This window comes from Leuresthes tenuis, unplaced genomic scaffold (assembly GCF_036924035.1).
Source record: "Leuresthes tenuis unplaced genomic scaffold, fLeuTen1.0.hap1 SCAF_18, whole genome shotgun sequence".
In the NCBI taxonomy this organism is placed as follows: domain Eukaryota; kingdom Metazoa; phylum Chordata; class Actinopteri; order Atheriniformes; family Atherinopsidae; genus Leuresthes; species Leuresthes tenuis.
The window spans coordinates 6,223,724-6,238,511 of record NW_027325372.1 but is presented as its reverse complement, the minus strand read 5'-3'; the positions used below and the strand labels follow the sequence as shown (position 1 = coordinate 6,238,511).

The 14,788-nt window shown below is 37.5% G+C and overlaps 1 protein-coding gene across 5 annotated transcripts in view; it reads right to left on the bottom strand.

Moving 5' to 3' along the window:
• Positions 1-14,788, bottom strand: part of LOC140274516 (collagen alpha-1(XIV) chain-like) — a 125,659-nt gene that overhangs the window by 25,338 nt on the left and 85,533 nt on the right. For all 5 annotated transcript variants that reach the window (XM_072369808.1, XM_072369809.1, XM_072369810.1 and 2 more), the window contains 9 exons: positions 14,266-14,340; positions 10,424-10,563; positions 8,787-8,910; positions 6,792-6,935; positions 6,247-6,411; positions 6,101-6,139; positions 5,199-5,337; positions 4,770-4,912; positions 3,746-3,855 (listed from right to left, as the gene is read on the bottom strand). In XM_072369808.1, the coding sequence (XP_072225909.1) occupies positions 3,746-3,855; positions 4,770-4,912; positions 5,199-5,337; positions 6,101-6,139; positions 6,247-6,411; positions 6,792-6,935; positions 8,787-8,910; positions 10,424-10,563; positions 14,266-14,340 (1,079 nt within the window). The remainder of the gene's footprint in view (positions 1-3,745; positions 3,856-4,769; positions 4,913-5,198; positions 5,338-6,100; positions 6,140-6,246; positions 6,412-6,791; positions 6,936-8,786; positions 8,911-10,423; positions 10,564-14,265; positions 14,341-14,788) is intronic.

Below are 14,788 nucleotides of genomic sequence, written 5' to 3'. Positions count from 1 at the left end.
GCTGTCCCCAGCCCATCTTTTTACACCTTGTTGCTGCCATCAAATGAAATTAAATAAGCTAATATTTTTAATGATGTAGTAAATTTTTCACTTCACTTTTTTCATGTTTTATTTGGATGAAAATGAGTTTAAGATGTTTGCAAATCATTGCATTATTTCTTTTATTCAAATTTACACAGCATCATTGTGTTTTGGTAGTAGGCTGATACTTAAATGACAGAATTAAGAAAACATAAGAAAAAAATTTCATCCGTATGAGTTTTTTTAGGCTTATCGATGGCAGCTTAACTTTAAAAATACAATAACTTAAAGTTTAAATGAGTGCCTTAACACAGCTTATCCCGTCGATATCTTCACAGCCTGCACTTGATCTGAAACTGGGACATAAATCAGGGGAGCACACGATGCAGAAACTAAAATTATCTCCATGAGAGGCACTATCATTACAGATGCAGGTATTACTGTCATCATCATGGACAGTAAAGAGCTGAACTGTGCGGCAGATGAAACGCTGCCTGTCTGCTGAGTGGTCCCTTTAAAACCATTAACCCTCTTCTCTTTTAAAAGTGTCACATAACCCAGCTGCTGTCAGTTACGCTGCCTTACTTGTGTCATCCACACATTTACACTTCACAACCCTCTTCAACCTGCATAAGGCCATATTTTGAAACAGTGGAATTTATAATAGTGATTACACTTCTCTGTTTGCTTGCTAAAACCATAATTATAGAGCAAAAAGAAAAAAAAATAGAAGTTTAGTTTAAGTGTGGATTTTTGTTTTGGAATATATTGGGTTGTGTGTGTGTATCTCAACTTAATTGTACAAATCTTAATTGTTGAAACATTTTTGTTTGTCATGACAAGAATAATGTTTCAAACGGATCCTAATCCAATAAAGTTTGGTCTGTAATTTTTACCCAAATGTCCAAAAAAGTTGTGAGTCATTTTTTGCCACAGAAATGTGCGTATTTTCTTTGACATCAGAGACAGGAAGCATTTGTTTTGCTGTTCTAGGAGCCTTTAAAGCTCTTTCAAGGGCTTAGAGCAGGACACAAATAGTTTGTTTTATTTTTTGGTATGAACTGAGTTTGAAGGAAGGAAATTAGTTTTAAATCATCATCCTATGGTGAACTACAGTCCAAAAAAATGTTTGCAGACAACTAATTTCCCAAATAGCCTTTTGTGTGAGTCATTTCTATGGCACCCTGCGTATTCATATTCTGATTATTTTGTTTTGTAGCAGTAGTTGTATTGGTGGTAGATTGACTGAAAGATGGGAATTAACAGCCTCATAACACTGACACAGCATTTCCTTTACAATATATAGAATAAAGTATAACTATGCAATGGCTTCTTCTATAAGGATGTAGTGACAAAACAAAGCTTATCATCCCATTCAAACAGTATTTAGACAGAGTTTGCATAGGATTATCAATAAAGTTGTGGCAATATGTACAGCATGATAAGAGCTGAGGAGATTAATTCAGGACAACTTTGGTAATCAGATTTATTGTTTGCTGTGATGATGGATTGTGAGTTTTTGTCTATCCATTAAATTAATCTGTTAATTTGAGTTAATTTAATTTCCTGGGAAATTTACGGTATATGTCACGGCTATTTCTGATGCGATCTGACATGAACATATTCACCAGGTGCACCATTGTTGTGTTAGTCTGCTTGACATTTCAGTGTTGGCTAACTAAATTCAACAGTGAATTTAGATATTATAGGAGGCAGTACAGAAGTGATGGTGCTAGATAAGTATTTTAACCCTCTCAACAGAACTATTTCTAAACTAAAAAGACCTCGTACCTCAGCTGCTGTATTTGTAATTTGGGATATGATAATTGATGGATAAGATAACAAAAACACAGAAATGAAACCAGGTCCTTTCAGCTTCTTGTCAACAAATGTAGACCCAGAGCAATCACTTACAAATGAATTGCTTTCTGATAAGTGTATGTGCCTGTGGCTGTCATGATGCATTTACTGACTTGGAAAAGGAATAAAAGAAAGACAACTAGGTAAAAAAAGGGAAATCATTTGATTCCTGCTATCAGCTTAAATAGTGCATCCCTAAATATAGCTAAACTGTCCTCAAACCTGCTCTACTGTATCTCCCACATGGCCACTTGTGTGAACACATGTAAATAAATCCATATTTATGTATACACAGAGCTGAAGTCTCTGTGACATACATTAAATCCTGTTAAGAGTGTGAAGTGTGAAGCCAAGCTAGATTATCAGAGCATGCAGCTTACTACAGGATATTTTCACATTCTTCAAAGATTTCTAAGTGTCACCTTTTCAGGGACTTAAAAAAAAGCATCTGCTAGATGTGAGATGAGTTATGAAAACTATAGAGCTGAACTGCCACTTGGAGGAGACTGGTTAACCATCCAAAAAGCCAGAACACCTGTCAGAAATAGCTGACTATCACTTTATAGTTATGACCTCTGATCTCTAATCAGATGGGCCTTTACAAATGTCACATAGACTTATCAGCTGGGCACTGAAGGTGCCGGTTCTTTGGGATAAAAATTCCACTGTGTATGCAGTGAGACACACACACACACACACACGTAGACTTAGCGCGTCAAAAGGTGAAAAGGTAAGCGAGATAAGCTCTGCTGACAGAGAGCAGACAGAAGTAACTGTGGATCAGTCTGGAAGTCCCTCAGCAATTATACTCTGACAATAACACAACACGACAGCGAGCAAGTTCAGACTTGGGGCATGACTCCACTACTTTCAGCTTGTCAGGACGCAAACCACCGTCTCACTGCTCAACAAGGTTTTGGAATAACAGGGAAAAGAGTGCAATGGTGGAAGGCGGGAGAAGCAGTAAGAAAGACCAGCTAAAATGAACAAATCAATGAGCTAATAAAGTGATGAAAAACTGAATCAATTAAAACAACAGGGTCAGCATGGTAACATGCACATCTACGGTTAGAGTTTGACCCGGCCATTTAACTGGATCACCATCCTTGTCCCAGTATATATACACAGGAGCAAAATCAACATATTGACCGAAGTAAGTCCAACACCATAATGCAGTGAACAGTAAGAGAAAATGTTTGAGACATTCGTATACATTTAGCAGCTTTTTGTTCCCTAACCATATCATGGGTGTGGTAGTCCCGTTTTGAAAGCTCTGATTTTGTACAATCTCTATCGGGCTAACACGTTTACATGCATTTCAAGCTGTTCACATATCAGTTTGTCAACCAACCAGTTGTAAATCACCTAAAGCAACGTGATATCAATCAATCATGGTGAATAAGCAAGCTTGTAACTGCTTTAGATTGTATCCTAACTTATAGCCATGTGAGGTTTATTTCTTTTGGTGTTTATTGATAGTGAGGGGGGTGTTCTTTGAATACAAGGAATACTGAAAATGCTGTGATTAACTGCAGTGACATATAATGTAATTATCACCCTAATTATAACTTTGCTGCTGCTTCTTCATTTGCCCGATACTAAAGCCCTCACTGCTCCATTTATGCTAGATGGGCTTTTTTTTAGCCAACAACCTCAGACTATACTCACAGCTGTGTCATACCAATGTAGACTTTTATGACTGTAGAGGACAAAGAAAAGGAAACAACACCTGTAAGTGGTGCTCACATCAAGACCTTGAGACTGCGTTACATATGTATGCCAGCATCCTGGTAAACTTTTTGATTTTGATCAATTCATGGGATATCAGTCTGTCAAACAACAAAGGAAAGTTTGGAAGTAATACCTTATGGAAGCTGCCGTAGAATAGCTTTTTGACTTCTGGTCCTTCGAAGGTGACCGTCTGAAACTCTCCTTTGTAGTCATTGTTGAAGAATGTCAGAGTTTTTCCTCCATCTGCCAGAGGACACATAAACTATTTGCAAAAATTGCAAAAACTAAAAGAAAAACTTAAGCATATCCAACAATCTAAAACATTTGTCATAGCAAGCAACCTCAAAGGTTTGTGAGTGTGTTAAGTAAACCTGGCTGCGTAGGATAAATGTAAATATCAACTAACACAAACTCACACAATACAAAAAAGCTTGAGGTGTCGACTGAAATCATTAGCTTTGGCTAACTGCACTTTTATTGGTGACAGAGCAAAAGTCCCACAACACACATTCATGTGACATTCATGCCAATAAAACAAATCTAAACTTAATTCCCACCACACAAACAACATGCCTTGAGTTGCCGTGCAGCCACTGAGTTCTTTGAATTTTCATTCATAACCTGGCAGATGCTTGTTGGGAGGCTTCAATTTGACAACGCAGTGGAGAAGAGTAACACACTGTGGTGACATCATGCCTGGAATGACCTGACCAATAAATGTGTTCATTTTGAAGCAACTGTTGCCGTAAATGGTTTGGTACGACAGACAGAGATGTTAGAAAATTTGAATATGGTTTATATTGGTAATTTTTTAGGTGTTTAAGATTTGTTTTTGAATACCAATCAGGTTGTTGCTACATTTTTCTGGCATTGGTTCAAATAAAAAAGACACACTGCTATAAATATACAATAGAAAATATATTTCATAATGGCTTTGTGGCAAGTGACACACTTTTCTACATTTGACATAGAAATGATCTACTCTAGCCATTTCCTATTATTTTCGTATTATTTCCTATAATTCAGAGCTTTTACCCAAGTTTTTCCATAACAGCATTGCCTTCTTCATAATTTCTACATTATTTTCTTTATCAGGATTGCAATTGTAAAATAAAAGATGTGAAAACATGTGTTGACAGTAGAGCTTCTCCACTCACTGTCCAGGATGACTCCAACCAGTGGCTCGTTGTTCTTGTTGAGGATCTCCCAGAGGGCGAAAGGCTCCTCGGGAGTATCCGGCAGCACTCTGAACAGCAGAATGATGGTGTAGTCAGAAGGAAGTCCCTCAGGGTGGATGTACCTGTCAGAATGGGAAGATCACACCAAGATAAACATTGTGAAACCTCATGGACAACGACATCTTTTTATGCCAAACAGAGTGAAATATGGGTTCTGGATACAGTCAAAACTCGGCTGGAGATTTCAATGCTAGTTTTCTTTCCCAAAAGCCATTAACCAAAATTAATTAAAAAAAACATGCCTCGCTGTCTCATGTATGAGGTCCATGAAATGGTTGAAAAGAAAACATTAAATGGCTATAGCACCATCTTTTAGGAAAATAAAACAACAAAAAAAGTATTCTATACCTTGTTGGTTGTGCCAGCAGAGCATCATTTTGCAAGTGGAAACAGGGAAAAGCATTAAAGGTGCCAGGAACCATGGAAACACCCGAGATGCTGTTGTATCGATTCTCAACAAGCCCAAACAGCTCCATCATACGGAAACCTGACGACAGAGAGTGGGAGTGATTTATAATAAGGCCAGGGACAAAGTGGTGATTTTAATATAGTTTGTTCTAGACAGTTTAATGTGCCAAAAACACAACATTTTAACAAAATGAATAATAACCTTGGTCTGAAATTAGAAAAGTCTGGTGACTTTAACTTTATCATTTTAACCCTGTCTGACTCCATGTGATTGTGACAGCTCCTCTTCAAATACAGTATTAACTACAGAACCAATTATACAAAACAAAATGTCCCACAGAGGTACCTTGTATTTTACAAAGGACAGTTAAGCAGTGCCTTGTTAGTGTTTCATCCCCTGACTGCAAAGCTCGCTTATTAGCACTAACATTCAGTCCTGTTTGTGATACAGACATCAAAGGAAAAGGGAACAGTGTTTAAAGAGCAAGAGTTGACCATTATTGTAAAGGGCTATTTAATTGAGCTTCTCCCTACATCATTGTACAGCAGACTATTTTATAATCTATCCTAATAGCAGCAGTAGGACTGTAAAGAAGAATGAGTTAGATGAATGAGTGCAAAAGAGGCATTCTGTCATCAAGGTATAAAAAATTAGGATGTAGAGCTGCAAATAGGATACTGAAAGTCTTGCATATCCTAATATTTCTGATAGTTCTATTTAGATTACTCTCCTGTCTATTGTGCGTACAGTGTAAAACCAATTACAGTGGTTTAAATGCTCAGGGTTTATCTTGTGTGCATTAATAATTAAAAGCATGACACACACCAGCTCAAATGTTTACCTGGAGTTGTGCTGCCACTCATCGGTATAGACGGACAGGCTGAAAGACAAAAGAATATTTCAGTACTGCATCTAAGGAAAGTCGCCTGCTGTGTTACATCCGACTTCACTTTTACTCCATTCTCTATCCCTCTAACAGTGACTCACTGGCAGTGGCGGCCTCACACACAAAGGTCACCAGCTTCTCTTCGATCTTCTGGAAGGCGTCCAGGTCATCCACGAAGAAGACGTGTCTGTCGCTGGGCTTACTGGCGATGCTCACCAGCTCCCCATAGTCGGCGTCAGCGAAGCCGATTGCAAACACAATGTAACCTTTACAGGAAGACACAAGGGAAAAACAAACGTTTTATCTTCAATGTGGGACTCACCAGAGCCAAAATGTGGAGGTAGATTTGAAACTAGACTAGGTCAAAGTGACTTTTACTTCCAACTAGCTTTTATCACACAAAAATGTGAAAAATAGATCTCCAAATATGAATAAAATATATAAATTAAATGTAAAATCATTTAATTTTCTCACTAGCACCCCCTGCTGTGACAAAAACTTGGAAACAAAAAAGAAATAACTAAGAATGCGTTGCGTAAAAGGCCCAAAGAAGTAACAGAAAGCACTTAAACATCAAACTGGATTTCTGGGCTTTCTCAACAGCCTAAAAAAAAAAACATTAAAGCACAAACACCGCAGTTCTGACCTTCCATCTGCATCTCTTTGGAAACTTTGTTGACGTCATCTTGGGATCGACCATCTGTAAGAACAACGAGGACGTTGGGGATCCCCCTCCTGACTCCTCCCTCTGCAGTGAAGATGTTCTCCTTCACATGCTGGATGGCTCGACCTGATTGGACAAATCAGTAAACAGTGATCATTTCTGTTGAAACTATAAATATTGTTGTCTTACCATCAGTTTTTCTTATGTTTATTTACAAAATTTGGGGTCCTTGAAATGGAAATTTGAAAAAGAGCACAAGTTTACTGTACAGCTGTACAGAATCAGTACAGAAGACATGAAGAACGAAGAGGTTTGAGGGTGATTTCAACTTTTGCATTTATGTGTTGTGGGGAGTTATACTTTATTTGGCTGACATATTTTCTTCATCTTCATCAAAAATTAAAAAAAAAAAAAAAGAATCTTGTTCCCTAAATGTTACATGGTTATATGAGAAATGATTGCAGATTAGGGAGAAGAAACTGCCTCAAAGCTATTTTTTCCTTAAGTTTTTGCCTGAGGATGAACCCTCCACACACACCAACGTTGGTTTGAGGCGGCAGGATATCAATTTGGCGCCGGTTAAATTGCTACGTCTCAATTTTTTGTGGTGATATGCCTTGTAGTGATTGACTCTGATTCCATTCAGTTACCCTCTACTGGAAGAAGCAAAACACGCAAACCATGTGATGAGTCACTGTTACAGTTTACTTTAAGAACGAAGACACTGTTGACCGCATAATTACAGGTTTTCTACCTGATAATTTGACACAAAAGTGCAACATTCAGCATGATGACAGGCCATGGCATTTGATGCATCCCACATTGATGTAAATAAACATCAGAGAGCTATATCAGAGCGGCCCAGCAGGGGGTCCACAGGCACAGCAGCAATTCTCTAAATGGTTTTCAAAGACGTCAAAGCATGAGAAAAACTCATCTGAGTTGTCAGAAGCAGTCAAGGGACAAGTTTCATGTCCAATGCCACAGTCATGAAAGTGCAGAGCCACAGTGCTTCAGGGATGGTTCAAGAAAGGACACACCACCTGGCATCTCAGAGTTACTTAGAATCAAACTGTCCTCAAGTGACAAGCTGTGGGCTGAGTATAGAAAAAGGGGGAGACAGAGAAAGACCCCTCACAGCAATGCACTTTATGCCTCTGGTGCCTTAAGAGAAAATGAATTTAGTCATTTAAGTCATTCATGAAACTAAACTTATTTGTTGCTATTTCTTAAGCATTTTCTGTCTGTTTTATATCACAGTAATATGAATAACCTAAGATGTGGAGCGTTATGACATTTTTAATCATAGATTACACTCTACATCTTTATTAAACACGCTGCCATATACACTTGGCCAATAACTAACCAATTTACAATCAACACAAAAGACTTAAAAACGTTAAACTATATATTGCTGTCATGGTTTTCCTCAAAATGTGGAATTCCAATAAAAGACAAAGATAGCAACAGGCTGTCAAGCAGATTCAGTTATCAAATAACCTCAAGGCCTCTGGGTACATTAGCAGTGGGATAATTTCTCCTCAGCAGCAATGCTGTAACAAATCTGTTATCTCATCCCTGTTGGAGAAAGCGGCTGCTTTGTAAACACTGATTAATGACTGCACCTCCTGCTGCTTCCCCACAGACTGCCTATCATTACACATAATTATACGTACATACACTCGGAAAATATATATGCCTCTGTGAGCTTCTAACGTATATGTGCAGAAGAAAGTTATTTCACACATGAAGACTGATAAAGGAGAGAGAGGCTTATTGACACAAAGCACCGGAGTTCTCCTGCAAACAGATTTAATTTTCTGTTTGCAGCTGCTAAACTATATTATTTCCAGATTCTTTCTCCTGCTGAAAAGTTGGATTTAATTTGCAGCAGCCTTACAGTCTTTCCCCTGTGATTCATCTCACAGAACACACCCTTTCTCAGCAGCCCTCCAGCTGTGTGAGTACTGAACTCACCTGTCTTGGTGTTTCCTCCCTTGTAGGAGATCTTGTTGATGGCATCCAGCAGACGCTCCTTGTTGCTGTATGAGTTCAGCTTGAACTCAGTCCGGGCATCATCACTAAACTGGGAGATAGCCACCTGCCAGGACATAGACATAGATATTCTTTTCAATGTAAATATTCAGCTAAGTGTGAAACCTAAATGCAACAAGGCTCATTTGGGTGAACCAAAGCTTTAAGTCCACTTCTCCAAAGAACTCAGCGAGAAAAACCTTGTTCAAACTCCCAGTGATATATATTTTCATAACCTGTCTATAATTCGATTATCATATAAAAAAAAAAAAGCAATTTAAGCAGAAGCTATACTTTTTTGTATGGTGACAAACATTGTTTGCTTCAACTTATTTCAAATCACAAAATTTGGGAAAATCACAAAGGCTATAACCCATTTATCCTAAGGTGTGTAAAATCCACCCCATGCATTCTTTAATTAGGACAGAAGGAAAAGAATGCCAAAGGAGGGATTGTATTAAGTTATATAAGCTACTGGAACAAAATGACATTTCCCATAGGCCCTCTCTTTCTTTTTATGTTTGTCTTCCTATGTCTGAACTGGGATTCTTATTCCTGTCACCATCTGCCTGAATCTTTAACTATGCTCAACACAGACAGCCTTAAGTTATGAGCCTGTGCGTCATCTGAGACATCATAAGCATCCTTTATTCAAGCAAAGCGAAAATATAAATGGCACAGTTTGTTGGAGGTTAGAGCAAAAATGTCTGCAACAGACCAAAAAATTTAAACTGCAGTGTATTTAGGCCATGTGGGAGCTCCAGGAGAGTAGAGAATGTATGTAAATGACTGAGAAAAAAAACTTAATGAAAGAGCATGACTGCTATTACAAAAATTGTTTGTACTCTTACTCTAGTGCTGGAAAAATAATTATTTTCTTGGGATCTACTGTATTTGAATGCTGAGGGCAAAGCAGGCTTGGGTTTACATGTGATGGGGGCATGGTGAATTTAGATTACAGAAGAAGACGTCTTCGGGATGAGTTGCCCTGCTGAGTGGAGGAGAAGCTGCATATACACTCACCAGCCGCTTTATCAGGAACACCTTGCAAGTAAAAGCTTGAACTCCCGTTTGCCTTCATAAATGCCTTAATTCTTTGTGGCATACTTTCAACAAATGAGTTAACGCGTTTATATAACATGCGCATGTATTGAATGTCCGAATAGAACGTGCTTACATTAATCTTACTTAAAAAGCTGATTTTGCGTTAAAAGGGTAAATTTACGTGGAATTTGACAGATGCCCTACGGGCTGTCAAATTCAATGCGTTAACAGAAATTAAATTTCCGTTAACTTGCGGAAATTCTGTTTCTGTCCGTTTATGCCACTAATTCGACTGCGGCTGAAATCGAGACTCGTCAGACCAGGCAACATTTTTCTAATCTTCTATTTCCCAATTTTGGTGTGCTTGTGCAAATTGTAGCCTCAGTGTTCCGTGTCTCCTGCCACTGCAGTGCAAGGTCACATCACAGTGCATGGCTCACTGGGCACTTTGGCATCATTCCGGCCATTTGTACAGCTCCCCATTTCTATAACCTGCTGTGCTTAGTGCAAGTTGTGCATTTGAATCACAAATTTACCTGTGTTCCATCTGGTCCGATCCTGTCGAGAGCTCCAACAGTGCTGTACAAGAAACGGATGATCTTCAGGAAGTTTTCATCACCGATACTCCAAGAACCATCAACGAGGAAGACCAGGTCTGCTTTGGCTGCCTTGCAAACTAAAAGGACAAAAAAAGGTGAGTGGAGAAAAATTTTCAGAAAGTATATATTATTTTCATTGATACTGTTCTTCTTAACTTATTTCTCTACTTTCTTTGCTTCCTTACATTGATCCGCTTCATTGGTCTCCAAAAAAACCCTTTTGACTTAATTCTGATGGATGACAGCCCAGGAGTAAAAGACTATTTGATTGATTAGTCTCGAAGAGGTCCTGACTTGTAAACGATTGAAACTGCGTCAAACTCATTGAATGCAAAACACAGAGTTGCCTCTATCGCCATCAACAGTCATTCCAATCACTTCCTTTTCTCCCTTGAAATCACATTCACAGGTCAGATGGAGCCACATTGATCTGCAGACAAATTCTATTTGTCATCTGCTCTTTGTTTACTGCACACATTCACTAAATAAATCATATGAAAAAGGATGAAAAACAAACTACAACTGTCATTAATCAACTTTTCTGAGAGGAAAGGTGCTAAGAGGAGATTTATTCTAGTTTTGGAGAAAAAGTGTGTTCAAGCGAATGACTACAAGTGTTGGAACTGTTAAAACTAAAATAAATAATAGCTATGCACGTAATTAATGTATTTTTAAAGAAAATACTCCCTTCAATAAAATACGCGCTTTAATCAAATTAAGCACAAAGTTGGGTGAAAGAGTTTCTTATGATTAATTAGGGGAATCATATTTTTACTTTCTCAGGGTTTTTCCTTCTCTTCCATGGGAAGTTTCTGCAAAGTTTGCCATTGATCTGCCTGAAACACCTGCATGAAAACAAAAATCATGTGAACAAAAACAACCATCTGAACTGATCCCTTCTTGGCCAGCTGACCAATCAGATTACACTATTTTTGAGCATTAAATCAGGTCAACAGATTCTAGCTGATACCCTTAATAAGTTAATATGATGATAAGTGCTAGTGAAATATAATAAAAAAATGTGAAAGAAATTCATTTTTATGCTTCAAATTTCAACCGCATTCATTTTACTTTGTGTTAATAACCCTATTAATTATCTGAAATTTAGATTTCTGTTTCATTAGCTATTAATTGGATGTTTCTTATTTTTTATTATATCTTATAAACCTGTATTTCTTTCTGGATTGTTTTCCTTTAAATGTTCTTTAAATGTTTATTCCCTGAAATAGTTTAATTTCTATATTTTTAATGAATTCTACAATAAATCTTGTGTACAAAAATGTGAAAACATTTTAAAAGATTTGCAGACAATGAAATGTCTGCAAATCTTTAAAAAAATACAATGATTATATTATAAAAAAAAATAGATGGATATAGATATAAAATGATAGACCATAGACTGGTGGCCTGTCCTGGGTGCACCCCATCGCTTGCCCTATGGCATGAACATGGATGCATGGATGAAAGTAACGATAAAATGCAAAAATAAATGAGTTTAGGGAACCAAGTTGAGGAAAATGCAAAAGAAAAAAAACTGACAGGGATAAATGAATAAATCTATCCATAGATGGATGATAAATAACTGAAACAGCAAAATTAAATAAAAAATAAAAAATAAATAAATTTGAACAAAGTTAAATGAATATGTTTGGAAATGAAGGCAGTATTTATTTCACATTCTATACATTTATTATTGCATTTGCTTTTATCACCATATGAGCTGATTTCTAAAACTATTTGAACATATTTGTATTTATTTAAAATAATTTCAGCATAACTCCTCCATAGGTCCCTGTTGGTGTGTTAACATGATCAGTACCTGGCTGGATAAATAAGGAGTGTATGCTTTATCAGCATTCATTGTTAGCACTGAAGGTGGAAATAACACACGCATAAGACTACAATGTGTCCCTGTGGCATAAAAAATAAAAACCCTGTGACTTTAAATCAACTCATTATTGTTAAACTGCTGCTCTTCTTCAGCACAGCTGTGTGTTAATTGATTGAATTAATTGACAGCTCATGCATCTGCCGGTGTTAGTGTTCTCTCTGTTAGAGACTGCTCGAGTCGATGCATTTTGGACGTGGACTAATTAATCTCTGGTTTATTCAGGTCAGGTCTGGTTGTGCTTGGGTTCCCTTCGGACTGCATCTCTCTCTTGTGAAAATTAATCAAGGCACTGCGGTTCAAAAGGTTTTTCTATGGATTTGTTTTGCATCCAGAATCCAATCTATTGTATAATAACAGGGTCAGCAATTAGGTTCCACCTTAGGCAGGCTATCTTCATGTGGGAATGTCTTACAGCCTTAACAACTCATTTATTCATTTGTAACTGATGGGGAAATGGTGAACAAAAGTGGAATTCAGTAAAGATTTTAAGAGTTCAGTCCAGGAACATGCACTGTTTAGATCTCCTGCGTTAGAGTGTTGGTTAAGAAATCATATTTTTTGAGACTTGAACCCTGTCGCTTTATAAAAACATGCTTTGATACCAACATTTGCACATAAAATGTCAGCTTTAGTCAATGTGCCCCAGGCTGCTACACTACTGATACATTAAAAAACAAATTACATGTGTAGATACTCAAGAAAGTTTCTAAATTAATTTCTCCAATAAAAGTCTCCATATAATTAAATGTTTAAAGTCTTTAAGTCAAACTTGTTTATTTTTATAATGACTTCAGTATAACTCCAATAGTTAATGTGCAAGTAGTTTACCAGTAAATGAGCTCATACGCATCTGGGTGCATGATCATTGCCCTGTCTTGGGGGCTGTTCAGTCGGTACCACATCTATAAAGCTACTGATTTGCATAATGAAAAGGGAAAAAAAGACTCCTCTTAGTGAGAGATTGAAAATGTCAAAATCAAACAATATTTGAGACGGAGGTGTGCATCGGTAACATGCAGACACGATACTGAACATAATGGTTCTTACACTTCAGGTGTTAATGTTTCTTCTGCCTTCACAGATACAAAACAGCTTGGGGTAATTTGAGATTGGAACTTGATTCTGTGATGAATGTTAATTAAATGTGTAAAGAAATGACAAGCTGCAATACACCCAAGTTTACATTCAAAGAATTGCTTTGCATCTTGTGTTATATATGCGCTCATTTAACAGACAATTATTACTTCTTTCAGAGTCAGAATTGTGACTATATGTGCGTCTGTTACAGTTAATTTCTCTATTCATCTTTCTCATTTGTTTTAATTTTGTAAAATCATGAGAATTTCTGTCTGATCAAGTAGTATTTGGATTGTCTACCACCTGGCTTTGCTCTTGAAGTCATTACTTCTCTATTATTTCAGTAGTTCTCTATGACACCATTGGTATTCATTCATCGACACACTCCAAAGCGATTGCCACTGAATAGGAAGTTGCAAATCGCAAAGCAACATTGCTGTAACTCTTACAACAGCAATTTTAGCTGTGGAAATTTACATTTTAGCTACAACATGTTTCTTAACCCATTAAACAAAGACTTAATCTAAAAAATCCCTTTTAACCATAACGTTTTTTTTTTAAAAACTCAAAGGTATATCAAATTGTATTCAAAGGACTGATTAAATACATTTGAGAAACTTCTGCCAATGGCCGTGACTGCAATTTATTCCTGACACATGTTAAACAAAGTGCCCCCATAAAGCAAGCCTCAGCACAGACTGAACACCTACCATATTTCTTCAGTTAAACAGAAACACACATCATTAAATACATTATCAGCAGATGGCATCAAGAGCACAAACAATGATAACTATAAGAAATCACTTCTAACCTTCCTTAGCAGAGGGGATTGTGGGTGGTGGGGTGGTGGTGGGAGGCTTTGTTGGTGCCGGCGTCGGGATCGGTACTGCACAGAGAAAATACACGCACACACATACGCATGAAGAAAACCTGCAATTATGATCACATTCATCATAAAGCAATCACCGTAGACTAAATGACCCCATAAATAATTTCCCCTCTACAGGAAACTACACAGACAACTGAGGGGAGAAGTAAGCCTAACACAGCCCACACAGTCACATACATTCACCAGGCAGAATGTATAAAATGACTACATGCAGCTGTGTGATTTCAGCTCTTGTATAATTTGGTAGATTGATCACAGTGTCAGCTGCAGTCAAAACCAAATGCCTGCTGTCTCTGCTTTCAACCTCTTGACTGGATTCTGTGTGCATGTGTCATGCTGCCTACACAACATGCACACACTTTATGCATTCAGTGCTATTTAGCCAGTAAATCAGCTACCTGAGGCTGGGAATTACTAGTGATGGCAGGTAGGGAGCGTTCAGTAG